Source organism: Labrus bergylta, chromosome 4 (assembly GCF_963930695.1).
Source record: "Labrus bergylta chromosome 4, fLabBer1.1, whole genome shotgun sequence".
NCBI lineage: Eukaryota > Metazoa > Chordata > Actinopteri > Labriformes > Labridae > Labrus > Labrus bergylta.
The window spans coordinates 32,931,065-32,958,817 of record NC_089198.1 but is presented as its reverse complement, the minus strand read 5'-3'; the positions used below and the strand labels follow the sequence as shown (position 1 = coordinate 32,958,817).

The 27,753-nt window shown below is 42.5% G+C and overlaps 1 protein-coding gene across 4 annotated transcripts; it reads left to right on the top strand.

Moving 5' to 3' along the window:
* Nucleotides 1-1,134: 1,134 nt before the first annotated feature.
* Nucleotides 1,135-26,086, top strand: si:ch211-267e7.3 (ADAMTS-like protein 2). 4 transcript variants are annotated; one of them, XM_020651771.3, is made up of 20 exons: nucleotides 1,135-1,291; nucleotides 6,385-6,480; nucleotides 7,387-7,490; nucleotides 14,530-14,605; nucleotides 14,710-14,812; nucleotides 15,113-15,258; nucleotides 15,359-15,482; nucleotides 16,033-16,113; nucleotides 16,300-16,475; nucleotides 16,820-17,243; nucleotides 17,795-17,863; nucleotides 20,228-20,501; nucleotides 20,753-20,853; nucleotides 21,390-21,516; nucleotides 22,022-22,235; nucleotides 23,809-23,964; nucleotides 24,144-24,314; nucleotides 24,857-25,033; nucleotides 25,155-25,308; nucleotides 25,436-26,086. In XM_020651771.3, exons 1-20 carry the CDS (start codon nucleotides 1,196-1,198, stop codon nucleotides 25,582-25,584), a joined length of 3,018 nt encoding a protein of 1,005 aa, XP_020507427.1. In that variant the 5' UTR covers nucleotides 1,135-1,195; the 3' UTR covers nucleotides 25,585-26,086. The 4 variants fall into 4 exon arrangements, with proteins under 4 accessions (XP_020507427.1, XP_020507426.1, XP_020507425.1 ...); XM_020651770.3 differs by having other exon boundaries at nucleotides 1,144-1,291; nucleotides 6,390-6,480; nucleotides 25,439-26,086; XM_020651769.3 differs by having other exon boundaries at nucleotides 1,146-1,291; nucleotides 6,390-6,480.
* Nucleotides 26,087-27,753: the final 1,667 nt, after the last annotated feature.

The following is a 27,753-nucleotide window of genomic DNA, read 5'->3' as shown; positions in this document are numbered from 1 at the left end:
GGAGGTTTTTTCTCTCTAAAACTAATAAAAAAACAACCTAAAATATAATATTTTCTCACCAAAAGTAACCGACCTTTTAAATCACTGACCTCTTTTTTTCTGTCATGAGGAAGGTAAATTGTTTCTTCTGCACGCTGACAGGGAATTATCACTTTGAATTAGTTTTTCCACACCTCTTACCTGTGATGTAATGTGGGGGAGTAAGGAATGGTGATGTATGGCAGTGTCAAAGGATTATGTTTGCCTTGTGATAATATTGATCACACATTTTTCAAAGTTATAGCTAAAAAAGGCTCTAACATGAAGACATGTTCAGACTGTTTGAGGGGGGGCTGAGATGAATGTAGGAGGGCTGAAGTTTTGAAAAGGTCTAAAATCGCCTCCTATGGCTTACATGTTGAAAAACAAATCAAAAAAAGGTTTGAATCTAGATTTGAAAAAAGCATAATTTATAAACTCTGCCCCTGAACATCTTACACATTCATGTACACTTCAGCTGTTTCTTTACACTTTAGGAGATGAAAGCTGACTGAATAAACATTTATTTTACCTATCTCTCTCTCCCCCTCTCTCTCTGTCTCTCTCGCTCTCCCCCTCCTTCTCCCTCTCTCTCCCCCTCTCTCTCTGTCTCTCGCTCTCCTCTCTCCCCCTCCTTCTCCCCCTCTCGCTCTCCTCTCTCCCCCCTCCTTCTCCCTCTCTCTCTGTCTCTCTCTCTCCTCTCTCCCCCTCCTTCTCCCTCTCTCTCTGTCTCTCTCTCTCTCGCTCTCCTCTCTCCTCCTCCTTCTCCCTCTCTCCCCCCTCCTTCTCCCTCTCTCTCCCACTCTCTCTCTGTCTCTCTCTCTCTCTCTCCTCTCTCCCCCCTCCTTCTCCCTCTCTCTCCTCCTCTCTCTCTGTCTCTCTCTCTCTACTTGTAAAAACTGGAAGCCTGTTTGTAAACTTGCTCAGTGTAAAACATGTGTAACTGAAACCAACACATTGACAGATCAATCCTTAAAACAAAGGAGTCAAGCGGAAACGTCTCGTGAGGAGTCAACCCAAAATGGGGATGTCTCGTGCGGTGTGCGTGCGCACAGTCGTGTGTGAGCGCGAGACAGAGCAGAAGGCGTAGCCACATCAGAAGGGGGTCGAAGTGGGGGGGGGGGGGAGCGGAGGTAAGGGGAAGGGAAGTGTTGTCGATCCGTGACATGAATGAACCATGTTCGGTAACGGAGGCTTCGCTCTCCCGGTGTGCTCCTTCCTCCTGCTGCACCTCCCGGTCCTCCCGCTCAACAACAACAACTGGCACGGCAAGGTAAACAGCTCTCCGTTTCTTCACCTCTTTTTTGCTGTTTGTCCTTTTTCAAACTGGTGGTGGGGGGGGGGGGGGAGAAAAGTTACGGAGTTTGCTGAGAAGTCTGTCACAGTGCTTATACGGTCATGCACGACCCCCCCTCTTTATTCCACCTTGAATTAACTTTTAGAATGAACCCAGATAGTCTCTGAGTAACATGTCAGTGTGCAGAGAAACACTGAACCACGGTGTGATTGTGATAGTGTATGTAAGGCAAGCTGTCTGTTACCAAATGCGACAATGACACTGTACCCCCCCCCCCCCCCCCCCCCCCCCGAGAAAACTTTGTTGAGTTAACGGGATGCTTTACTGCTGCGTCAGACACTTTGAATAAGACTGTTATGATCTGTGTCCACTGTGTCCACCTTTATTAACCAGCCAGTATGAGATCACACTCAGGCTCAACAAGAGTGTTTAGTGTTTTCTGCTCAGCTGAAAGATGAGACCATATCAGATAACCTGCCTATTTGCATTAATAAGACTTTTGTATGGTGGCTGGGAAGTGCCAAACAAACCCACAAAGTCTGAAACACTTTTACAAAGCTTGAGACAAATTTACATTTTAGAAAAAAGATGCAAAACACTTTACCCTACGCTAAAACAAATGTACAAATGACAGAATCTTAGAGGAAAGGGAAAGTAGAAATGCCATAATATACTCTGAAGTGATTGATTGAGCAGTCAAATTGTTTGTTTTGGCCAAGTTTTGGTCAACCTTAGATGTTGAAAAATTAAGCCAATGTGGAAGTGCAACACCCTGCAGTTTGTAAGTGTCCACTAGAGGCTGGCTGCAGAAGCACAAGACGTCACATACACACCCATTCTAAAAAGCCTGTTTTTACAGCAGAGATTAACATGTTTACAGCCTGGTTAAAAAAAAATCAAATAGGTCTGGTTAGTTATTGTCCTCTTGGGCACACACTGTGCGGGAGTGATTTATTTTACAATGCATCAGTTTTAATTTTATGAATGATGTGTTATTCCATAGTTAACTTATGTCAAGGTGTTTAAAACCCGCCTCAGCTCCAGCTCTCAGCTTGTCGTTAGGTTGACTGAAAGTTAGACTGAGACAGCATTTCCAGCACGGCGACTGAAGCCGATGAGCCTCCTGATGGGTGTCAATATTCAGGCTTTGTCCATTAAAATACAGTCTATGGTTTTGGAGGAAAGAAAAACCATTGAGTATAAGGTTAATGAATATTGTTTTGAACGTTTTGTGTAACCGAACTGAGACAGTTAACGCAGTCTGTTTTCAAAAAGGCAACAACATACTACTATCCAACGCAGTAATTCTACAATTCACTTAGCAGACGCTTTTATCCAAGCAGACGCTTGTGGTACTTTCCCTTTCTGCTAAGATTCTGTCGTTGGAATAGTCGGTAAAAGACCCCCTGTTGAGATGATGAAAAGAAGCAGGGTTTGTGTTTGATCAGCAGCATGCTCTGTCTCTATCAAATGAACAAGTGAACACATTTTATGTATTGACTCTAGAAAACACTATAACCATCTTCAATCGACATGTTCAACGTAAAAGTTTGTGAAAGTGTTTCATTTTGCTTTAACCCTTTAATAGCAGCGGTGTAGTGAACATATTGGGCTGTTAGTAGAATAAACCAACATGATGAGGAGGTTTATCTTAACCCATTAGCTCTTCTTATCCTGCTTATTACATGTGTACCCATTCACTAAACGCTGTCATTGATGGTAAAGTGAGCTAAGCTGAACAGTGTGAATGATAGCATTGAGGTTTTCTGTCAGTCTGTCTGCGTTTTCCTCTTTGAATACCCAGCGCTGATTATCGCTGTTTTCTTCATTCATTAGAGTCGTTAAGTAATATGTAATCAATTCTTGTGCAAAAGTTTGCTCAGACTGTCTGCAACAAAGTAGGTGAACTGCTGCATTACTGAAGACTGTCGGTCTTTTTTAAGGGGGGAAAGAGCCTTTGGGTGCAGCTGGAAAACACCATCTGCACCCAAAGGCTCTTTCCCCCCTTAAAAAAGACCCTGTTTGGTTTCCAGACCCTGTTTGGTTTCCAGACCCTGTTTGGTTTCTAAGCCCTGTTTGATTTCCAGACCCTGTTTGGTTTCCAGACCCTGTCTGGTTTCCAGACCCTGTCTGGTTTCCAGACCCTGTTTGATTTCCAGACCCTGTTTGGTTTCCAAACCCTGTTTGGTTTCTAAGCCCTGTCTGGTTTCCAGACCCTGTTTGGTTTCTAAGCCCTGTCTGGTTTCCAGACCCTGTTTGGTTTCTAAGCCCTGTTTGGTTTCCAGACCCTGTTTGGTTACCAGACCCTGTTTGATTTCCAGACCCTGTTTGGTTTCCAGACCCTGTTTGGTTTCCAAACCCTGTTTGGTTTCTAAGCCCTGTCTGGTTTCCAGACCCTGTTTGGTTTCTAAGCCCTGTTTGATTTCCAGACCCTGTTTGGTTTCCAGACCCTGTCTGGTTTCCAGACCCTGTTTGGTTTCTAAGCCCTGTTTGGTTTCCAGACCCTGTTTGGTTTCTAGACCCTGTTTGATTTCCAGACCCTGTTTGGTTTCTAGCCCCTGTTTGGTTTCTAAGCCCTGTTTGGTTTCCAGACCCTGTTTGGTTTCCAGACCCTGTTTGGTTTCCAGACCCGGTTTGGTTTCTAAACCCTGTTTGGTTTCTAAACCCTGTTTGTTTCTAAGCCCTGTTTGGTTTCCAGACCCTGTTTGATTTCCAGACCCTGTTTGGTTTCCAGACCCTTTTTGGTTTCTAGGCCCTGTTTGGTTTCTAGACTCTGTTTGGTTTTTAGACCCTGTTTGGTTTCTAAGCCCTGTTTGGTTTCCAGACCCTGTTTGGTTTCTAGACCCTGTTTGTTTTAAGTAAGCAGTCAGTCCACTTATTCTTGCCGACTGATGGGAAAAAAGTGAGGCAGCACCTGTCTGTGTCTCTGGATGTGAAGTCCATTACACATTAAATTGATGACAACAGTAAAAGGAAAGTTGTGTAGGGCACACACAACAGCTGGCAGCACATCTGAAAGACTTTTCCTGGCAAAGAAAACCCCAATAAAGCTTTCTTCTTTACACATTACACACAAACATCATGATGCATCCTAGAAACTGTACTGTAATGCTCTTTGAAGAAGTGTGTGCTGTAATGCTCTCTGAAGAAGAAGTGTGTACTGTAATGCTCTCTGAAGAAGTGTGTACTGTAATGCTCTCTGAAGAAGAAGTGTGTACTGTAATGCTCTCTGAAGAAGAAGTGTGTACTGTAATGCTCTCTGAAGAAGTGTGTACTGTGATGCTCTCTGAAGAAGTGTGTACTGTAATGCTCTCTGAAGAAGTGTGTACTGTAATGCTCTCTGAAGAAGAAGTGTGTACTGTAATGCTCTCTGAAGAAGTGTGTACTGTAATGCTCTCTGAAGAAGTGTGTGCTGTAATGCTCTCTGAAGAAGAAGAAGAAGTGTGTGCTGTAATGCTCTCTGAAGAAGAAGAAGTGTGTGCTGTAATGTTCATAGGAGCAGTGGGGTTTAGGATGAATTGCTCAATTTGTGTACAAAGAGTTTTTTTTTATGTTTAGTTTGGTCAAAAGGAAACAAGGTACTTATTATACTCACAATGTCAAAAAGAGTCCATTATGTAAGCAAACACATGAAGAAGTATTTCTGAGTTGTCAGAATTCTTCACATTACATATTCTTACCTTACACCAAGACTAATGAAGCTGTTAATCCATCAACACCTGGGCTTTTTAATGCACTCATTGTAGAGACAGGTCAGTCAGAGAGAGAGAGAGAGAGGGAGAGAGAGAGGGAGATATGTGGCAGAGGAGCCACAGGTCAGACTCTCTCAATTAAATTGCAATTAAGTGCATAATCAAAGAACTAATTCCTTCTTCTATAAAATAAAAAAAACAATAAATCCTAAACACATTTCCCAGGAGACCAAGACCATAAATATCACTGAAAAATCCTCATCTTGGGGCGCTGATGGCGCAATGGTTACAGCGCGCGCCCCATGTATTGAGGCTGTCGTCTCGAGCGGGAGGCCCGGGTTCGCTTCCACCCGTGGCCTCCTTCCGCATGTCGTTCCCCGCTCTCTCTCCCTGGTTTCTGACTCTATCCACTGTCCTATCTCTGCATTAAAGGCACAAAGAAGCCCCAAAAAAAATCTTAAAAAAAAAAAAATCCTCATCTTGTGTGCAGGGGGCGTGTCACTCACTTAGACCGTAACAACGGGAAGGTTAAAGCCGTAACCGGGGATAAAAACCAAAATCTGAATGAATTGAAGTTATGAGTTCTTTTAGAAAGAGGCGTGTCCTTCTAATCACAGCCTATCAGTGGTGGCCTTGATTCAAAATCCGGAGTACGCCCAGTCTGAGCTCAGCGTCCACCTTTCTTTCAAATATGTTCTCACTCAGCTGAGATACAAAGGTTTCTATCTGAACACCACTTATTCCAACACCTCTGACACAAAGTGACACAGAGGAGGTCAGGAGCGAAACCTCTCTGGATACTCTCTCCAGTGAGTGGGAGGAGCTATGTATTCATTTGGTATTTAGATGACTAATATGGGCTGGGTTTAGTTATTCTACACCTTTTCTTTATTTACAATAGATTATTGATAATCATTTCTTTAGGTTGTTATTTGTGTTGCATATTTAGTTTTGCATATTGTTTATCAAGTTGTGGGCACCTGAGGGTAAGAGGCAGGTAGAGGACCAGCATGCACTTTTTTTTTTTTTTTTTGCTTGCTTTAAAGAAATAAACAATCATTAAACACAGACCCCTCACATGGACACTGGACTTCTTTTGCCTGCGTTTATATCACTTTCATTTAGATTTTCTCAGACAAATAGCCACTTCTGTATCCATTCCATTATTAGTGTTACATGTTCATGTATGTTGTGTGTGTGTGTGTGTGTGTGTGTGTGTGTGTGTGTGTGTGTGTGTGTGTGTGTGTGTGTGTGTGTGTGTGTGTGTGTGTGTGTGTGTGTGTGTGTGTGTGTGTGTGTGTGTGTGTGTGTGTGTGTGTGTGTGTGTGTGTGTGTGTGTGTGTGTGTGTGTGTGTGTGTGTGTGTTTTGTCTGCCAGGACAGAAGTGGAGGGAGGGTGGAGCAGCAGCAGCGGGACTCCCCTTCACCGCCACACAGTGTTGGAGGACAGAATGGGAAACAGACAAGCGACAAGGTAATCACACACTTTATGGTTTCATCTCATGGGTTTCCTGCTGTGTAATATAAATGTGATTAGTATGTGACTGTCACTAATGTGTGAGACAACACGCTGCACTTACACACCTGTCAGTGAAAGTGTGAGCTCACACACAGGAAGTGTTTGAATCACCTCACTATGTTTCCTGTCTGACAGATGAAGGCTGATTAATACTCTGTGGAGGTTTAAAAAGACTCTGAAGTGGATAACTGGCTGAGTCTTATTTCACACTTGGCTCCAGGCGTGTCTGTTAAAACACAGATGCAGACAACTTCTCTCCTTTAAGTGCTTTAATTCAGTGTACAAACATGAGTGCATACAGGCTTAGAAATGTGAGTCACAAAGCTTAGCTATGATGCATTACATACAATGTTATGTTCTTCTGCATCTACTTCAAATAAGATATATTCATCTCAAACAGACTCTAATGTAATGTGCACTCAATAAACAAATAGGTTAATTATTCACTTCGGTCACCTAAGTGACAGTATCCGAACTAGCAATTAGAGAAACGAACTACCCAAATCTACAAATAAGGTTAAAACTAATACAACCATAGAATAAATGTACTTATAACTTATAATACAAAACTTACAGGTCTCTAGGACGCACGCACACCTCTTCTGGTACCTGAGTTTTCTAATTGGTGCACACGACCGTTCCTCTCTTTTCATCCTCGCTTCACTCTCCTTTCCTCCGCTGCCTCGTTCTCACTCTGAATATCCAGCGCGCGCCCGCTCGCTCAGACTTTCAGGTGCATGCAGCAATTATCCATCGCGGGTTTGGCTGCCTTTTGTACTCACAGTAACAGTCACTACAGTTTGATGTGGTACACTTACCTGTCCTGATGAATCTCTCGGGCTTCTTTGTGTTTTCTCCCAGGAGGAGGTGTTTCAGTGGTGGGGGGAGTGGTCCAGTTGGTCCTCTTGTTCCAGGAGCTGTGGAGGAGGAGTGAGGAGTCAGGAGAGACACTGTCTCATACAGAGGTACGTCTTCTGTCTGTTCAGGACGCTGCAGTCATGTTGACAGTAAGGGCATTTTACCTGACAGTTTGTCATGTTTTGATCTGACGCTTGATTTTTGTTGAGTTTGAATGTTAATAGTCGAGGATAACTTAAGTCCAGGTACAAGGCAGGACTGATACGATGTTATTGCACCTTACAGTTGTGTATTTAAGATTTACGAGAAAGAACTCGGTGTAACAACATTCTGCCAATTATGGAGCTGTGGACGTAGCTACAGGTTAGAGCAGACAGCAGGACAGTGATGTGAGTGTGTGTCAGTGATGTCAAACTGTGGAAACATACTGATGCAGCAATATAACAGCATGTTTAAAAGCTAATACCGGACAGATATGCTTTCTTTCTAGTCCTTGTCAGGACACATGATGCAGAATTTGGAACCTGAGGAGTCTTTAAAGTAGGCCGAGGCGGTTAAAACGTGAATGATAATTATCAATGGAAATACATCAAATGTTTGATATGTAAAGTGTCCATCAGTATATTAACTAATTGGATCACACCACCCAAACACTGGACAAGGTGGCTGATGTGCCTTAAATGCTAGTTACCACCCGACATTAAAGAGAAGAAGAAAAAGACGGCAAACAGCCAATTGTGTTGCAGGGATATGGGCAGGCCGACAGACTTTTGGAGCGGAATGGAAAATGTTTTCCTCTTGGTTGTTCTTTTAGCTGTATTTATTTACTCCCGTAACTTCACGATGTACCGGAAGTCCCCTTTGAAGTTTTTCAAAATAAAAGCACATTATATTTGAAGACCGGAAGAGACTAAGGCATAAGGCAATAAGAAAAGCAAAATAAAAGCATCACAAAGAGCAGTTTTTAATCTGTTTTTTAGAGCTTAAGGTAACTGGGTTACTCAATGGATGTTCATAAAGTTAGTGTCTAATTATCTTTTGTAACTTTGTCTTGTTGTATGATGTGTCAGCTAACATTAGTTATTGGACATTAAATGAAACAGAATGTGTTGATTTGCTAGAGGGTGGTAATATACTAGCATTAGAGCACCCGCACTTTTAAAATCGCTGCTCCACCCCTGACTGGTAGTCCGCTGGTGAAGCTGGAAAATGTCACGCTTAATTGCTTAAACAAGTTTCTTTTCCTGACGCTTCTAACATGCTCTTATAGACACAGGATACATGCATCTACTGCTATGTGAAGTACCACAGTCTGGAGGGGTGAGCAGAGACACCCCCATGCACAGAGGGATGTTAGGTTAAGCATGTTTGTAGCCATCTTGTTACCTTTGACCTCCCCCTGTCAGACCTGCGGAAGTTTCTGTCAACTCTGATTAACACCACCCTGCCCTCACTTTTGGCCTCTGCCTTCCCCCTCCTCCCACTTTCCCACTTTTTCGCCTTATGTCTGACCCTTTTACTCCTCTTTTCATTTTTTACTTTTTTCTCCTCCTCTCGACTTCCTTTTCCCCCTCTTCCTCCCTACCGCGTTCACCTCACTCCCCTTCCCCTCCTGTCCTGTCCTCATCACCTTCTGCCAATTAGATGTGACACTCACACATAGTGACCTCCAGCTCACCTCCTCCTGCTGTCTCCTTCTCTTTTTTTACCATCCAAACAGAGTAGGAGGATGGACTGAAGAAAGAGGCAGTGATAGACGGAGCTGGTGTGAATGTGTGTGTGCCTGTGTGGTGGGTGGGGGGTTAACATGGTAATGAAAGACAGATGCATTAACTCCATGTGTGAGTTCTGCAGTGACAACTCCCCCAGAGTGCAGAAGGCTGGCTTAATAACTACAAGAACAATCAAATAACACAAAGGGACCAAGAAAAACACACATCACCTGTTATTATAAATATCGGGTTGTTTCCAAACGGCTGAGTTTCTACCGAGAACCATTTGTTTCTAAAGATCTCCTCTCCTGGTCTGGGTTCTTTGTTAAATAGGGGTTACATTTGGAGACTTAAATGGTTCCTCATTTTCAATCGTGACATTGATATCAAGAATATTTCCCAACAAGGTGTTCATGATCAGGTTATAACGGATGATGTGGAGGCTGCACGTTGGTTCCCTTTAGCCAATAAGAATCAAGTATTAAAATGCATGACCACAGCGATTGGTAAATGGGAAAAGGACTTGAGCTTGTATATTTCTTTTCTAGTCTTCTGACTACTCAAATCTCTTTTACACTGCAGGTCACACATCCACATTCATACACTGATGGTAGAGGCTGCTGTGTAAAGAGTCCATCAGTATTAACTCATCCATTCATACACATTCACACACTGATGGTAGAGGCTGCTGTGTAAAGAGTCCATCAGTATTAACTCATCCATTCATACACATTCACACACTGATGGTAGAGGCTGCTGTGTAAAGAGTCCATCAGTATTAACTCATCCATTCATACACATTCACACACAGATGGTAGAGGCTGCTGTGTAAAGAGTCCATCAGTATTAACTCATCCATTCATACACATTCACACACTGATGGTAGAGGCTGCTGAGTAAAGAGTCCATCAGTATTAACTCATCCATTCATACACATTCACACACTGATGGTAGAGGCTGATGAGTAAAGAGTCCATCAGTATTAACTCATCCATTCATACACATTCACACACTGATGGTAGAGGCTGCTGTGTAAAGAGTCCATCAGTATTAACTCATCCATTCATACACATTCACACACTGATGGCAGAGGCCGCTGAGTAAAGCGTCCATCAGTATTAACTCATTCATTCATATGGACCTGATGGTCTCTTTACACAGCAGCCTCTGCCATCAGTGTGTGAATGTGTATGAATGGATGAGTTAATAGATGAATGGATGAGTTAATACTGATGGACTCTTTACTCAGCAGCCTCTACCATCAGTGTGTGAATGTGTATGAATGGATGAGTTAATACTGATAGACTCTTTACTCAGCAGCCTCTACCATCAGTGTGTGAATGGATGAGTTAATACTGATGGACTCTTTACTCAGCAGCCTCTACCATTAGTGTGTGAATGGATGAGTTAATACTGATGGACTCTTTACTCAGCAGCCTCTACCATCAGTGTGTGAATGTGTATGAATGGATGAGTTAATACTGATGGACTCTTTACTCAGCAGCCTCTACCATCAGTGTGTGAATGTGTATGAATGGATGAGTTAATACTGATGGACTCTTTATTCAGCAGCCTCTACCATCAGTGTTTAAATGTGTAGGTGTGACATGCGGTGTAAAAGCGCTTTGAGTAGTCAGAAGACTATTACTACTTAATAGCTGCCTTTATTTTACTGAGAATTACTTGTTTTCTTTCCAAACGGCTGAGTTTCTACCGAGAACCATTTGTTTCTAAAGATCTCCTCTCCTGGTCTGGGTTCTTTGTTAAATAGGGGTTACATTTGGAGACTTAAATGGTTCCTCATTTTCAATCGTGACATTGATATCAAGAATATTTCCCAACAAGGTGTTCATGATCAGGTTATAACGGATGATGTGGAGGCTGCACGTTGGTTCCCTTTAGCCAATAAGAATCAAGTATTAAAATGCATGACCACAGCGATTGGTAAATGGGAAAAGGACTTGAGCTTGTATATTTCTTTTCTAGTCTTCTGACTACTCAAATCTCTTTTACACTGCAGGTCACACATCCACATTCATACACTGATGGTAGAGGCTGCTGTGTAAAGAGTCCATCAGTATTAACTCATCCATTCATACACATTCACACACTGATGGTAGAGGCTGCTGTGTAAAGAGTCCATCAGTATTAACTCATCCATTCATACACATTCACACACTGATGGTAGAGGCTGCTGTGTAAAGAGTCCATCAGTATTAACTCATCCATTCATACACATTCACACACAGATGGTAGAGGCCGCTGAGTAAAGCGTCCATCAGTATTAACTCATTCATTCATATGGACCTGATGGTCTCTTTACACAGCAGCCTCTGCCATCAGTGTGTGAATGTGTATGAATGGATGAGTTAATAGATGAATGGATGAGTTAATACTGATGGACTCTTTACTCAGCAGCCTCTACCATCAGTGTGTGAATGTGTATGAATGGATGAGTTAATACTGATAGACTCTTTACTCAGCAGCCTCTACCATCAGTGTGTGAATGGATGAGTTAATACTGATGGACTCTTTACTCAGCAGCCTCTACCATTAGTGTGTGAATGGATGAGTTAATACTGATGGACTCTTTACTCAGCAGCCTCTACCATCAGTGTGTGAATGTGTATGAATGGATGAGTTAATACTGATGGACTCTTTATTCAGCAGCCTCTACCATCAGTGTTTAAATGTGTAGGTGTGACATGCGGTGTAAAAGCGCTTTGAGTAGTCAGAAGACTATTACTACTTAATAGCTGCCTTTATTTTACTGAGAATTACTTGTTTTCTTATAAGTAAAAATAACTGCAGTCTCTTGTGTGTCCACTTGAGGCTGGTTTAAAAAATCCTGAAAGTCACATACACCCCCCCAAAAAACTCATCCGATTGGATTACATGAAGGATAAGAGTTATTCATAATAAGGGGCGTGGCTGATCTGACTGACAGGCGAGTGATTTGTAGCTGAGGCTTAAGGCCTGACTCAGCTCCAGGTCTTTTCCTGTTGCTAGGTTTGTCTGACACAGAATTTCAAATATGGTGACGGCCATCAATGGGCTTCAAAGGTCCGCTTCAGAAACCAATGGGTGACGTCTCTGAGACTACGTCCATGTTTACATACAGACTATGTACAAACCATAGGGAGCAAAATATGTTTGGTTCAGAAGTTCTTGAAGTCTGCAGGAAAGAACTGGACAAACATCTTTTTTTTTTTAGGTTGAGGATTTTTCGAGCATCATTATATATTAATCATGGGGCGCTGACATTTTTTTAATTGAAAAGGTTTTCCATGTAAATATTACTTTGAATAATCTGTTGAAAAACTGTCATAAAGTTAAAAGTATTCTAAAAAATACATATTATTTATTCATCTTGGAGTTCAATTTTACACCTAAGTAATTTCCAAAATCCCGTTTATCACCAGTAACGAGTCTGCATTGTTTGTCGTTGTTGCATCGTGTTCTGAAGGGACACATTTTATTTGGAGAAGTTTCCTTTCCTGTCATTCCCTGATCAGGCAGTTCAATCTTTGTCAATTTTTATTTGTATAGAGCTTAGCCTAAAGGCAAACCCCTCGATTACAGGTAGATATTTGTTCCAACCCTCACCTTTGGTCATGAGCTTTGGGTAGTAACAGGAAAAATAAGATTGCAGATAGTGGTCGAAATGAGTTTCCTCCAAAAGGGTGGGTGGGCTCTCAGCCTTGGAGATAGGGTGAGGAGCTTGGAGTAGAACCTTCTGTATAGAAAGGAGTCAGTTAAAGGTTCTGGGATCTGATGAGGATCCCTCCTGGACGCCTCCCTCTGGAGGTTTCCTGGGTACGCCCAATTTAAAGGAGACCCTGTCGTAGACCTAGAGTTTGCTGGAGGGATTATTTATCCTGTCTGGCCTTGTAACGAATCAGAATTACCCATGAGGAGCTGGAAAACATTGTTGGGTAGAGCAAAGCCTGGTTTGACTTACTCGCCTTATGCCACCGCGACCTGTCCTTGGAAAAGCAGAAGAAAATGGATGAATGGAATGGACTTCACAAAAAGAGCAGGTCTAGACTGTACTCGTGGTTAAGGGTTCTGTTTATGTCAGTGAGGATCTGACGCAGCTAGAGTATTTCTTTTTGTAAACATTTTGTTACTGCTGGAGAGGACGTTGATGAGACTAGAGCTTGTGAGGCTTCAAACCAAAACAATTAGCTTAAAAAGGAAAAGCTCTCGTCAAGCTCTAACTCCACTGGAGCTCAGAAACAGTTCAACACAGCTCAAATAAGACACAGTTTGGAGCTGACATGTTAAAAGGAAACACATTAGCATCAGTCAGTATGAGGCACTTTGAAAGTGTTGTATGATTTGTGCCAAGAGTCTTGGAGGTGTATCTAATCACTGCCTGCTCGATCTACTCATTACAGAGTCAAACTCACTTCTCATTATGAGTGCTGAATGTCAGTGAATCACTGTTTATACCAAAAAGAAAAGGAGAGACTGAGATGAGGAAAAGCAAAGAAGGAAAGCTGGTTTTTGATACTGCTTCTAGGACAAAAGGCCCGAAGTCTGCTGGACTTCATATGATCAAACCTCCTGTAGACCATGTTTCTACACTTCACCCTGTATTCCCGCACATGAACTCCTCACTGTCAGGTGTGTTTGCCACTACATTCACGTAAGCTTGGGTCACCTCAATGCTTTAAAAACCCCGCTCAGGTTGAACACTATGCATTGGTTTCACTTCTACTCTCCCTGTCAAAAATACTGAATCAAGTCTCTGAAGTTCAACCCAAGTCAGCTTTAGCAGAGCCACTCAACCATGACTGTACTGCTGTGGGTAACTGATTCACTGCTCAGCTCAATAGTCCATCAACTGCCTTTAACCACCAAATCTTCCTCTCCACACTCTGAACTTGGTATCTCAGGATCAGTTCATGTCCTACCTCTTAGGGAGATCTTTAAGAGTGTCTTGGAGGGAAGACGTGTTCAAACCCGCACAGCTTGTCCACATAGGATCCACCCAGATCTCTGCAACCTTAAATCAAAATATACAGCTTGGATGCACCAAATTCTGGCTGATGTGATGTGTGTCAACCAGCAAACCTTTTAGATTCATGAGGCCATGATTGCTTCATATTAATAAGCCGTTTACAAAATAAGGAAGATCAGACCCTAGCTGCTGCTCAAATTAAAAACCCTACTGTGCACTTACAGAACAGCCGGGTCTGAACTCCCTCAGGGAGCTCTGTACTTTCTCTCGCCCACTACACTCCGCCTAGTCCTACCTTCACTTCACAGCCCTGAATCACATGCTGGACTCTTCTCCTCTGCATTACCCCGATGGTAGAATGAATTACCAAACTCAGATTGAGCTACAGAGTCCCGTTCATCCTTAAAAGGCGCTTTAGTTGATCCAAGCTCTTATTATTTCGATAACATAGTATCCTGTGTGTTTCAGGCTGTCCACTACCCAGAATGTAAACAGCTCTTATTGTGTCGGCTCTCCTAAACAATACCAACTCTGTCCTAACCAGGTATGACACTCACAAGATAATATATTCAATTGTTGCCTTTGAAACATGAAGGTTAACTGGAGGAAACATGTCATGTAAAAGTATGTGTGTGTTGTGTTTCCCAGCCCTGTCCCAGCCCCAGTGTAAGCTTCAAACAGCACCAGTGTTCCCAGTTCAACTCCAAAGCCTTTGGAAGACGATACTTCCAATGGATTCCTCTTTACCCAGGTATACTTTCAGCCTGCCCGTCTGTTTCTCCATTGAGGTCTTTAAAGATTCTTATCGTGCATGTTGAGAGTTAAGAGTTGCCAACTCATCGAGTCAAGTCTGTTGCAGAAAGAGTTTGAGTGGTACCACGGACAGTGAGAGAGAAAGACTGAGCTCACTGGTGTGCAGCTTTGAGTTTGTGCAATCCCAAATGATAACCACATGTGACTAATTCAATCTAAAGACTTCATCCCACAGAAATCCTACACTGTGATGTAAATGAAGTAAATATGCTTTTAAAATGTGTCATTTCCTGTGCAGCTGATTACATCAGCATCTCCAATAAGCCATGTGACCTGCAGTGTACAACCATCAGTGGTGAGCGACAGCTGCTGGTTCCCGCCCACGATGGTACTTTCTGCAGTGACACCAAATACCACGGAGTCTGTATCGAGGGATTTTGTCAGGTGACCCCCTCTGTGATTATTACATTTCATTTATGAGGTGACGTTTTGGATCACTGGTGTGCTACGTCTGAGTGTGTTTTCTTGTCCTGTTGTTCTGCAGCCTGTGGGCTGTGACGGGCAGCTGTACAGCAGTAAGACTGTGGACAGATGTGGAGTGTGTGGAGGAAACGGGACCTCATGCCAGCGTGTGTCTGGATCATACAGGAAGGCACTCACACAGTTAGGTAACACACACACAAACACACATGTAAACAAACATGAATAAAACTTAAATGCACACTGAAACTTCTAGAGGATTTGAGGAGGGCTGCCCCTGAAATCTGGTTGTTCAAAGACCGAGAACGTTTACAACAGTTTCCACTGAACCCTTTTTACTGCTTTTTAATTTAAAACCCATCATGAGATGATCTACAGATAATCGTTACAGAAACTCTTTTATTCCCACTGCAATACACATTTGAAACAAGGCTAGATAAGCAATGTTTTTTAAATGCTGTGCATGTGTTTTTACCTATTTATGGTACTTTTACCTATTTATGACCTAATGTGAGTGTTAGTGTGAATGTTTGTATGTTTTCATGTTACTGAGCCTCAACAAAAGGTCATTTTCTGTCACAATGTGATAGACAATAAAGTTTTTTGAATCTTGAATCTTCTATAGAGTGCTGATTTACTGAGACACTGTCTTTGGGTTCTGGTAAAGTTTTGATCTGTTAGATTAGGTTCACATCAGATCATAACGCCTGTATGAACAGTCTGTGTTTCTCTCATCAGGCTACGTGTTCATTACCAACATCCCAGCTGGAGCGTCAGACATTCAGATCATAGAGAGACACAAGACTGAGAACGTCCTGGGTGAGAACCTACAACTTCTTTAAGGTCAATAAACTGAATATCAAATCAACAGATTTCATTTTCATGTGCTGTTTATTTTGTGTCATAAAATCAGATATTCATGAACCATGAAGGACAAACATGGTCTGTACTTCTATCTGTTACTGATGAATGATTCAGTGATGCGTTCTTTCCTCTCCCACGCAGCCCTGTCGGATGAGGCGGGTCATTTCTTCTTTAACGGACACTCTGTCTTTGACCATCCTCAAAACTTCAGAGTGGCAGGAACAGTGTTTAAATACAGACGTCCCAGTAACGTGTTCTCTGACGGCCTGGAGTACATCATCGCCCAGGGACCCACTGTGCAGGGTCTGAACGTGATGGTACACACACACATACACACACACACACACAGATAACACACACACACACACACACACACACAGATAACACACACACACACACACACACACACACACACACACACACACACACACACACACACACAGATAACACACACACACACACACACACACACACACACATACATACACACACAGATAACACACACACACACACAGATAACACACACACACACACACACACACACACACACACACACACACACACACACACACACACACACACACACACACACTGGACTAGTCTTGCAGTATATGTGAGTTTAATTGTCTTAGGTATTTAACTTGGGACTTTCTCTGTGCAGTACTACAACCTGAACGGGAAGCTTCCCCACATCACCTACGAGTTCACCATCCCATCCCGTGATGTCACATCAGAACGCCTCCCCACAGGCCCCTCCTACTCCCATCTTAACCTCACCCATTATGCAGTAAAGGAGGGCGTCAGAGGGGATCAACTCAGAAAGTCTAATCAGAGCAGAGGGAGTGCAGCATCTTTTAATCACTACAACACGCAGCTGGGAGCAGATGACCACTCAGATGTCCAGGAGGAGGAGGAGGAGGAGGAGGAGGAAGAGGAGGAAGAAGAAGAGTTGGTGTGGGAGATCAGGACCCCCAGCCCTCCCCCACCAGCAGCCATGTTGGTCTTCAGGCCTGCTGATGTCACCAGTCATGTGATTAGTCATAATGATGTAGAAGAGCGGGGACCTCCAGCGCCATCTGGCTACAGTGAGTCTCAGATTTAAACTTTCTCTTATGTCAAAAGTTTGTTCCAGATTTTTGCATTTCACCAAACGTCATACATCTTAACTGAAAGGGTGGAGAATGTTTTGTGTCTGTGAATTAAGTCACAAAGAGCCCAAAACTTGATGCAGAAAGTGACTCTGTGACCACTGAGTGAAAGATGTAGTATGTGTACTGTGGCCACAAAGTTTTACAGTCTCACACTGTGACCTCCAGTAGGGGGCGCTGCAGCACACACTTCAGTCTGTAAGAGAATGATACATGAAACCTTAGTTTTAAATATAAATCAATAAATCTAAGAAATGTTTCTTCATATATTCTCGTCTCACAGCTAATGACGGCTCTTTGAAGTTTCAGATAACGACCTCCTTTTCTGTCTCACCCTCGAGGCCAGTGCTTTAAAATATTCACATCTATGTTTTTATTGGAGCTACAAAGAGATGAATGTTCAGAGATGACAGAAAGCCCTACTTTAGGATAAACTAGGTTCACATATCTAAAGCTGCTCACTGCATATTTAATCATCTTTCATGAAGGAGGCTCCTCCAACTTGATTGACGAGCCGTCCACTGCTGATGACAACACTCTGCTGCTCGCCTTCCCAGGTAGGAAACACAAATACACCAAACAGAAAGCCCACCTGTCTCTCTACCTGATTGTTGTGAAGGTGATATCTCTCAAGCACATCAAGCATAGTTCAGGTGGTCGAAGGTCAAAGTCTCTATAACCTCCCCTACAGCTTCTTTGTCCATGGCTCAAGAATTGTTTTTATTTATTTATTGAACCAGGAGAACCTCATTGAGATTAAGAATAAATATGAATATGAAAAGTGTGAAACAATGTCACCCAAATGTCTGACAGAATAAAGAGAGGAAGTGATGATTCTTAATAAACAAAAGGGTCAAAGGACGACTTCACTGTGACGTCATCACGTCCTGTAACCTGGAGAGGTTCATTGTTACGTTTGAAGTAGTGTCTGAATGGAAAAAGCCTCAACCTGTCGTGATCGTGTTCAGGATCTTCTGACATCACATGCTCTTCAGAGAGATGATGGTCTCATGGTTACACAAGGCCCTGGTCAGTCTGCCCTTTCAAGTTTCAGAGGTGTAATTGGGGGGACGTAGTGATCCCACCTATGTACCCTCTTTGGGGGTAGTAACAGAGGCGTAAAGAAGCGAGATGGTTTCAGCTGATCCAGTGGGGGGAGTGCAGCTATGTGTATGTGTGTGTGTGTGCTCGTCTGACTGTGTGTGTATGTGGAGTTCCCGCTGTGCTGTGTTTAAGAAATGCAATGTGAATTTACAGAATGGACACCGATAATATCAATATGAAGGTACAAAGATGTAATGAGGAAAAAGTAGTCTGAAGACTGTTACTGTCCTGATTGATGTTTACCGTCATTGTAATGGTTAATGAAGGCAGATCATTTAAAAGCAGTGGGGGCACATCACAATGGTTAGACCTCCTTACACAACAGTTATCAATGGGACAACAATCAGCCAAACTCAAAAACCAACTCACTGAATTCAACAAAATATGCAGTAACACTTTATGTTAAGGTGCGTGTAATAAGCATTAATAACAGGTAATAAGTCACTTATAAGACCTTATTAGATTCTTATTAACACAAATAAGACTATATAATGTTGTAATGCTATGTTTGTGTAGCATGTTAACTAGACAGAGTGTAAAAACGAATTTCCCCTCGCGGGATCAATAAAGTATACATTATTATTATTATTATTATTATTATTATTATTATTATTATTATAAGTGTTAATATAGGCATAATTAACACATTTATTATGTCTTATAAGACAGGCTCTTATTAGAAATGTACTGACACTTTATATACCGTCATAAACATTATTAAGATGTTTATTAACATTAATAAGACTTCATGAGGGTTAATTAAACTATAAATTGATTTATAATTGGCTTGCAAGATATTAATTAACACAGAAACTTGTTTATAGACTGTTAATGAGTGCATAATAATTTATTAATATTTATAAGTAGTGTTCCCACTTTAGATCCAGAACCTGCAGAGGAGCTTGGAACTTGTAATAAGTGCATAATAAAGTATTTATTAATCTTTATACGGCATTAATGTGAACCTAATAAAGTCTTATCAATGTTAATAAACATTTTATGAACGTTGATAAGTTGTCTATAAACAAGTTTCTTTGTGTTAATTAATTTCTTACAAGCCAATTATAAATTAATTTATATTAATTTAATTATTTAATTAACACTCATGAAGTCAAGTGTTAATACGTTTCTAATAAGAGCCTATAAGTGACTTATAAGTGACTTATTACCTGTTATTTATGCTTATTACAAGCACCTTAATATAAAGTGTTACCAAATATACTCCACAATTCTCACCACCATTTTGATGAGTTGATGCCACAGCAGAACCAGGCGAGTAAACGAGGAGGAGAGAGGAAATCAGCACAACAATTTTAATATAATTTACAAACAGTCTGTATTTGGCAATCATCATGTTAGCACCCATACAAAGTGAAAAACAAAACAAAAACAAACAAGTAACACCAAAAATCATCACCATGTGTACAACCTATCTCACCAGTTTGATTTTACATAATTGTGTTACTATACTGTCCCCATGTTTTTCTTTGTCCTGTTTGCTCATTTACTTATTTTGTCCCTCTTTCTAATTTATTCATTTTATTTACTGACCCTTTTCCTTTTGTTTTGTTTGTTTGTTTTTGTCTAAATCTGCTTGCAAAACTGTATCGTACCACAGTTCCCCTCTTGTTTGTATCTCTTTCTTTTTTTGTGTGTGTGTGTGAGTATGTGTATGCACGTTTTGGTAAAAGTAAAAAAGAAAAAAGGCAGTGATTTATTGAAATAAAAAAATAATGATGAGACTGTTGCTCTTCTTTTAAGGGAGCTCTGTATTTCAGGTCCATAAAAAGCCTGCTTCTGTATCCATCTGTTCACAGGCAGCCAGAGTGTTCCTCCTGCAGCTCTGCCGGAAGACGCCCCCTACCTGCTACTAGAGGAATTACACTACAACCAGACACACTTATACACACACTCCCTCACCCAGTTAAACACACACTCCGTCAACCACACACTCACTGACACACATGTTGACACACCGTCCTCCACAGACACTAAAGTGCACACAGTTCCTGACACACACTCAGACACACACGCTGCCGTCCTGGTGCAGCTGCATCAGGTGTCTGCGGTCCAGGCAGTTGGTACAGAGAGGTGTGTGTCACTGTCATGTCACATGTTTTGTGTTTTTAAAATTATACTTCAACACTCTTCTTAAGTCATGATATTTTTTTTTTAATCACTTAAAGCATTTCTGTTTAAATCTTTTCAGTGACAGCTGAGGTTTGTTTTATGACACGACGTTATTTTCCTTTTCTAACCAAACGAGAATCTTTATTTGTGGGTTTTTTTAAGTGTTGAATATCAGGTGTGAGATGTGTGCCTGTCTGTCTCTGTGTCTGCAGTAATGACTTTGATGTGGGTCTGGATCCAGATGTGAGTTTGGCAGACATGTATCGCTGGAAGATTTCTGCTTATGCTCCATGCAGCTCCACCTGTACAACAGGTAAACACATAAACACTTTAATTTATTTACATAATTAACTGTTTCATAACATCATGTTGCTGTGCCAATCTGTGAATTTGAACTCTGTGCCCTGGATGTCACACAGACACACAGTACAAAGAAGAGCTGCATAAAAACAAAACATTTGTTTGGAGCTGCAGACAGGTTTATTTGTTCTTTTGAGTGAAACCTCCCCCTCGCTCGCTCGCTCTCTCTCTCTCTCTCTCTCTCTCTCTCTCTCTCTCTCGCTCCCCCCCTCTCCCTCTCCCCCTCTCTCTCTCTCCCTCACTCTCGCTCTCTCTCCCTCTCTCTCTCTCTCCCTCTCTCTCGCTCCCCCTCTCTCTCTCGCTCCCCCCTCTCTCCCTCTCTCTCTCTCTCTCTCTCGCCCCCCCTCTCTCCCTCTCTCTCTCTCTCTCTCTCGCTCTTGCTCCTTCATGGCAGCTTTGGGCTCTGGGAGTCAGCATACTAGTCAAACAGTGATTGCAGTAAAGCTACATTGTGAAGCTTCTTTAAACATGTTGTTTTTGTATCTCCAGGTATTACTACTAGTTACGCCCTCTGTGTGCGCTATGATGGAACTGAAGTGGACGACAGTTATTGTGACTCTCTGGCCAGACCGGAGCCCACACACGAGTTCTGCACCGGAAAGGAGTGTCCTCCAAGGTACTGTCATCACTGTCTTCTCTGTCCTTACTGTCCTCATTGTCCTCTCTGTTCTCATTGTCCTCTCTGTCCTCATTGTCCTCTCTGTTCTCATTGTCCTCTCTGTCCTCTCTGTCCTCACTGTCCTCATTGTCCTCATTGTCCTCTCTGTCCTCATTGTCCTCTCTGTCCTCATTGTCCTCACTCCTGATTGTCCTCATTCCTGATTGTCTTCACTCCTCATATCACTGTCCTCAGTGTCCTCACTGTCCTCACTGTTGTGACTGTCCTCATTTTCCTTACTCCCAATTGCCCTCACTGTCCTCTATATCCGACTCTGTCCTCACTGCCCTTACTGAGGCACAGTACTAACATGTGACTTGTCATGTTAGCATAAAAACTGCTACATCGAGCTAGCTCTTAATAATTCCTCCAAAGATGCATAACGCAGCTCTAAACCTGCATTACATATCAATGGGCTATGTTTTCTCTAAAACGATAAACCTGCCACCCCTCCTCTCCTCAGGTGGGAGACGAGTGGATGGAGTGAGTGCTCTCGAACCTGTGGGGAGGGCGTTCAGTATCGAACCGTGCGCTGCTGGAAGATGCTTTCACCCGGCCTCGATTCTTCCGTCTACGATTCACTGTGTTTGTCACATGACCTCCACAAACCAGCCAATAGGAAGGTCTGCCTGGGTCAGAGCTGTGGACCCCAGTGGGAGGTGTCTGAGTGGTCAGAGGTAACACAGCAGCAGCACAGGCAACATGTTTCTGTTTGAGGGATTTGGATTTTAAATATATATATTTTTTCTGGTAATAAAAGTCAAACAAACTCTAAATGATATGTTCTTCAAATCTTAAAGAAGCTCAAAGCTACCAAACGTTTAAAAAAAAAACAGATCTGCCAGTAAGTATCCATTATTCCACATCAGTATCAAACAGTGTAAATAAGCATTACATCAAACTGAAATTTAAATATAAGACTGAAAAACAACAACAGTAACGGTTTGTTAACTTTTGAGTTTCTGGGAAAGTAGCACAACAACACATTACAAACCTTATATTTAGGTGTCCCCTGAACATCTACAGAGAGAGGCTGCTTTTTTAACCTTTATTTAACCAGTAAAGAAAACTCATTTTTCAAGAGTTTGCTGACCAAGACAGGCAGCAGCACAATGAATAGAGTTTCACACAGACAACGAGCAGCCAAACATTCAAACACAAAAATACATCATTAGGCATTAAAACACACAAAAAACTCATCTGAACAGCAAACGTTTGTCCAAATCATCCACCAACACATCAGGGAGAACATCTACAGCCAAATGTCTTTTAACCTCCTCTTAAAAGCGTCCAACGTTAGAAGTTCATTAAGTTTCAGCTTTTTTTTGTAATTTGTACCATGCAAAGGAAGCAGCAAACTTAAACGCCTTCTTCCCCAGTTCTTAGCAAAGTGAGCTTCAGGCTACACGTCGATGTGGCTCGCAGAAGCAAATGAGGTTGGAACAAAGGCTTTTCAACTATTATATCCTTACTCTTATTGGTTCAGGTATTGGTTCTAAAATGCCACCGTTTTAGCACAATTTAACTTGTTTAGGTAATAATACCTCTATTAAACATGCACAGACACACTGGTTCTCTCACTGAAAACAGCTGAGATCCGTGTGTGTTGAAAACTCGAAACAGAAATTACTCCTCTTCTCCTCATGTAGCAGCATTATAAACATGTTTATTAATTCAATTCAATTCAATTCAATTTATTTTGTATAGCGTCAACTCATAACAAGTGTTATCTCAAGACACTTTACAAAAAGCATGTAAAATACCTTACTCTTTGTCTGTTAACATTACAAAAGAGCAGGTAAAAAGACCTTACTCATTGTTATGTTACAAAAAGCAGGTAAAAGACCTTACTTATTGCTATTTTACAAAGACCCGGCCTATCCATCATGAGCAGTTTAGCAAAGCAGCAAAAGTTACAGTGGTAAGAAAACACTGTCTTATTAAAAGGCAGAAATCTTTGGCCTGGGTTGGAAAGGGATAGGGGGAGAGATGGGATAAGATGCAGGAAGAGGGATAGGGGGAGAATTTTGTTTTATTACAGAATAAATTACAATTTTATTACATGTTAGTCAACTTTTGTTCTCGTCAGTTCTTCATGGTCTGTGTTATGGTGTTAACATTGTGTGTGTGTGTGTGTGTGTGTGTGTGTGTGTGTGTGTGTGTGTGTGTGTGTGTGTGTGTGTGTGTGTGTGTGTGTGTGTGTGTGTGTGTGTGTGTGTGTGTGTGTGTGTGTGTGTGTGTGTGTGTCAGTGTTCTGCACGGTGTGGCTCTCGGGGAGTTCGTAGTCGAGAGGTCCGTTGCTCAATGGAAATAAGACTCTGCAACAGATCCTCTCAGCCAATAGAAAGCCAGGAATGTGAAGGCCCGCCCTGTGACAGAAGATGGACAGTCACTGACTGGGGACCTGTGAGTAAATTAACACACACACACACACACACACACACACACACACACACACACACACACACACACACACACACACACACACACACACACACTAAAGATACAATACTGGAGGTCGTGTGTGTGTGTCTGTGTGTGTGTGCGTGCGTGCGTGCGTGCGTGCGTGCGTGTGTGTGTCTCAGTGCTCGGGTGTGTGTGGCGAGGGGCGGATGGTCCGTGCTGTGATGTGTCGATCATCAGGTGGGGTTGTGATGTCAGAGGAGCAGTGCGACCAATCCCTGCGCCCGCTGGCCATCCATCCGTGTGGAGACAGAGATTGCGCCCCCCACTGGGTGGAACAAGAGTGGCAACAGGTAAAACGTTGAACTGAAAACAGTTCATAAAAACATTTTCTAATTGATTTCAACACAACATACAAAAAAACTAGAAAAAGAAGAATGTGGCTCACAGATACAGAAACATGTAAACATGCTTCACATCATGCAAACAGAAAAACAAACCCCATCCAACTGTCCCATCACAGGAGAAAAAATAACCACAAGTATGAAGAAAGCAAAAAAGACAGAGAATCATACTCAAGTGTGACTTCCACTGAGTCACAGTTTGGATTCAGTTTTGAACAGTTATAGAAACAGTGAGGTAGCAGCTTGACGTGTGTGAACTTGTGATGTTGGGGGATAAATGAGAGGAAATATGCTCAAAGTCATCACACTCACTCAATTTGTAATCTGAAAGACCCACATTGAGTCCACTTTCCCATGTGTCCTTTAACTGACCTGTGTGTGTGTGTGTGTGTGTGTGTGTGTGTGTGTGTGTGTGTGTGTGTGTGTGTGTGTGTGTGTGTGTGTGTGTGTGTGTGTGTGTGTGTGTGTGTGTGTGTGTGTGTGTGTGTCAGTGTAATGCTACTTGTGGGCGTGGCGTGCGGCAGCGTCAGGTGGTGTGCTCGGGCCTAGAAGGTGGTGTGTTCAAAGAGTTTCCAGAAAGCAGCTGTGATCAGAGCAACAGACCAGAGAGCAGCTCGTCCTGCTTCCAGAGACCCTGCTCCAAGTGGTTCACCACATCCTGGTCCCAGGTAACTAAGTCCAGAGAGAGGTTATGTACTTTAAAAATGATGTTCAGGAGATCCAGCTCTTGGTTTTGGTTAAAAAAAAAAAAAAAATCTAAATTCCCTGTCTGCTCTTCCCCCCCCTCAGTGCAGTAAGACTTGTGGGAGCGGCGTCCAGGTTCGAGAGGTGAAGTGTTACCAGGGGGAGGAGCTTGTTACTCGGGGCCACAGCTGTGACTCTGCTCTGAAGCCAGAGGCCCGGCAGAGCTGTGAGATCCAGAGCTGTCCGACAGAGGCTCCAGGTGCTACAACAAACACAACCTGATGCAACATGTGTGCTACACTTTCAGCTCCGACATGCGTCACCCTCACAAAGTGTTTTTCTAACACTGTTTTTCTCTTCTTCTTCTCATGTTTGTGTGCTATCAGCAGCTGCGCCAGCTGCGTCAGTAGCCATAGACGACTCCTGCCAAGACAAACCTACAGCAAACTGTGCCCTGGTCCTGAAGGTGAAACTGTGCTCTCACTGGTACTACAGGAAGGCCTGCTGCCAGTCCTGTAAGGCACCGAGACCCTGAAGTCTGAACTGAAACCACTCACCTCAAACCACTGGTACCCCGAGGTCACATGGTGCTACACAGAACCTGCTGCTACAAATGTACGGCCTCATGACATTTATCTTTTTACTCCTCCTCCTGCCACTGAGGTCAGAGGTCACCCTGTGGTCACTGTCCTCACCGCCTGTCCCTAAATGTTATAAATTCTGGTTCCTCCAAAATGTCAAATCTGGTTTTGTGTGAGGTAGTGTCATCCCCCTTTATGTTTAAAAAAGTATATATGAATCAATCCCACTGCTTCCTCATAGAGATCTCAGTCAAATAGTATTCAACACAAAGTTTCCGTTTCCTATAGCAACAACCTGAATCGACCGTACGTCTCTTTACTGCTCCACCCTTGTAATGTGAACATAGACTCACTTCAGGTCACAACGTGCTGCCTGCTCACCTGTTTGTGTTACACGGAAGAAGAAGCAAACCATTCCGAGTTTAGAAACATGAATAAAGGTCATAATTATTATAATGCTCTCTGGAGATATTTATTTATTTGTTGCATGTCCCTGAAAGTGAATCTCCTTCAATTGCTATAAGTTACTTCAGTTTTTCTTTTTTTACTACCCCCCTCTTTTTTATTATTATTTTTTTTGTATTTTGGGTCCAAGTGAATAAGGGTTAAGGAAATGAAGGATCGCCCCAGAAAGTTGCATCAACGAGCAGCTGAACCTGCAGCAGTGAAATCCTCCTGATCCAATTCTTCTAACATCAACACATCCACTAAGAGCTGCTGTTTTTTCCCTGACAGGCTCAGATTGGTGTTTCTAAGTGTCTGACAGCATGATTACAGATGCCCCCCCCACCCCCTCCAGACTACATTTACAAAAACAGTCCTTTAAGCTCAGGAGGCGCTGCTCTACTGCTGTCATTTTTCCTTTTTAGTGAATCTTTGGTATTTTTAATATTCAGTAATGCCAACACACAGCATAAATAAAACAGTCGTTGCAGTGTCTGTTGGCCAGAACCTTCTTGTTTTAGGAGGTCAAAAAGAGATACTGTGTCTTGTAGTTAAAGTCTTATTATGCCACTTTCAGATCAAAACAAATGCTCACTACGGACACACCTCCGTCCTGTTTCACTAACAGCGTTCTGTAAGGCAGAGGAAGCAGACAAGAGCTGCTGATTCTGCAGTCAAATAATGAGATGCATCTCAAAGTCGATTGGGGAGTTAAGTCTTTTCGTTGGTTTGGAAAGTCTGTTGGATTTTGAGTTACACTCTGTCATTGTTCCACTAGTAACAGCGTCCCTGAGTGGGCGGGACCGTCTCTCTCGCCCCCCCATAGAGGGAGGGGCTTCACTCAGGGAAAAAGAAACATGTGTGAAACAAGTCTAAGCCTCCGAGTGAAACATAAACAAGCTGAAGGAAGCTCCGCCCCATCTGTGTGAACACAGACCAGAGATCAACAAATCCAGAGGAAGTCATCGCTCCACTTTATATTTCCACTAATGTGATTTTTATATCAATATTAAGAATGTTACATATGGGGCAGGCTGTGGCTCAGTTGGTAGAGTCATCACCTCTCAACCAGAAGGTTCAGGGTTCAATCCCCTTTGGGCAAGACACTTAACCCCGAATTGCTCCCTCTGCTTTGGTGGCGGTGTATGAATGTTACTTCTGATGGATGATACTACATAGCGATCATCACTACCATCAGTGTGTGAATGGGTGGGTGTGACATGTGGTTTAAAAGCGCTTTGAGTAGTTGGAAGACTAGAAAAGTGCTATATAAGCTCAAGTCCATTTACCATATTATGCCTTTTATAGCAACAATATGTAACTTTTCCACCTTAAAAATAGTTGTTTTAAAGATCAATGTAATAGCACAATAACTTCCAGTAGGTAGGATGGCGTCTCTCTCATGTCCAGAGTGCTCCAGTTACCTGTTTTGTAACCTTAGCAACAGGCCGAGGTCATCTCATAAGAAGTGTGTGTGGCTTTACGGCTCTACTTCACACAGCAGCCTTCAGTTATAAAAAGAAGCCACTCGTCCCTGTACTGTTTGAAACAACGGCTGAGGCTAAGAGGAAGAGGACGGTGACGGATGAAGCTCAGAGGAGGGAAAGAGAAGAAGCCGGAGTAGAGGAAACATTGGACAGGCTTTTACATAATGGCCTTTACTAAACAGCAGTCTGCAA

Bases quoted from the DNA above. Each gene is read 5' to 3' on its own strand.
- si:ch211-267e7.3 (XM_020651769.3), top strand. From the start codon at position 1,185: ATGAATGAACCATGTTCGGTAACGGAGGCTTCGCTCTCCCGGTGTGCT. The intron at 14,813-15,112 runs GTATACTTTCAG...TTTCCTGTGCAG, and splicing joins ATGGATTCCTCTTTACCCAG to CTGATTACATCAGCATCTCC. The intron at 16,114-16,299 runs GTGAGAACCTAC...TCTCCCACGCAG, and splicing joins CAAGACTGAGAACGTCCTGG to CCCTGTCGGATGAGGCGGGT.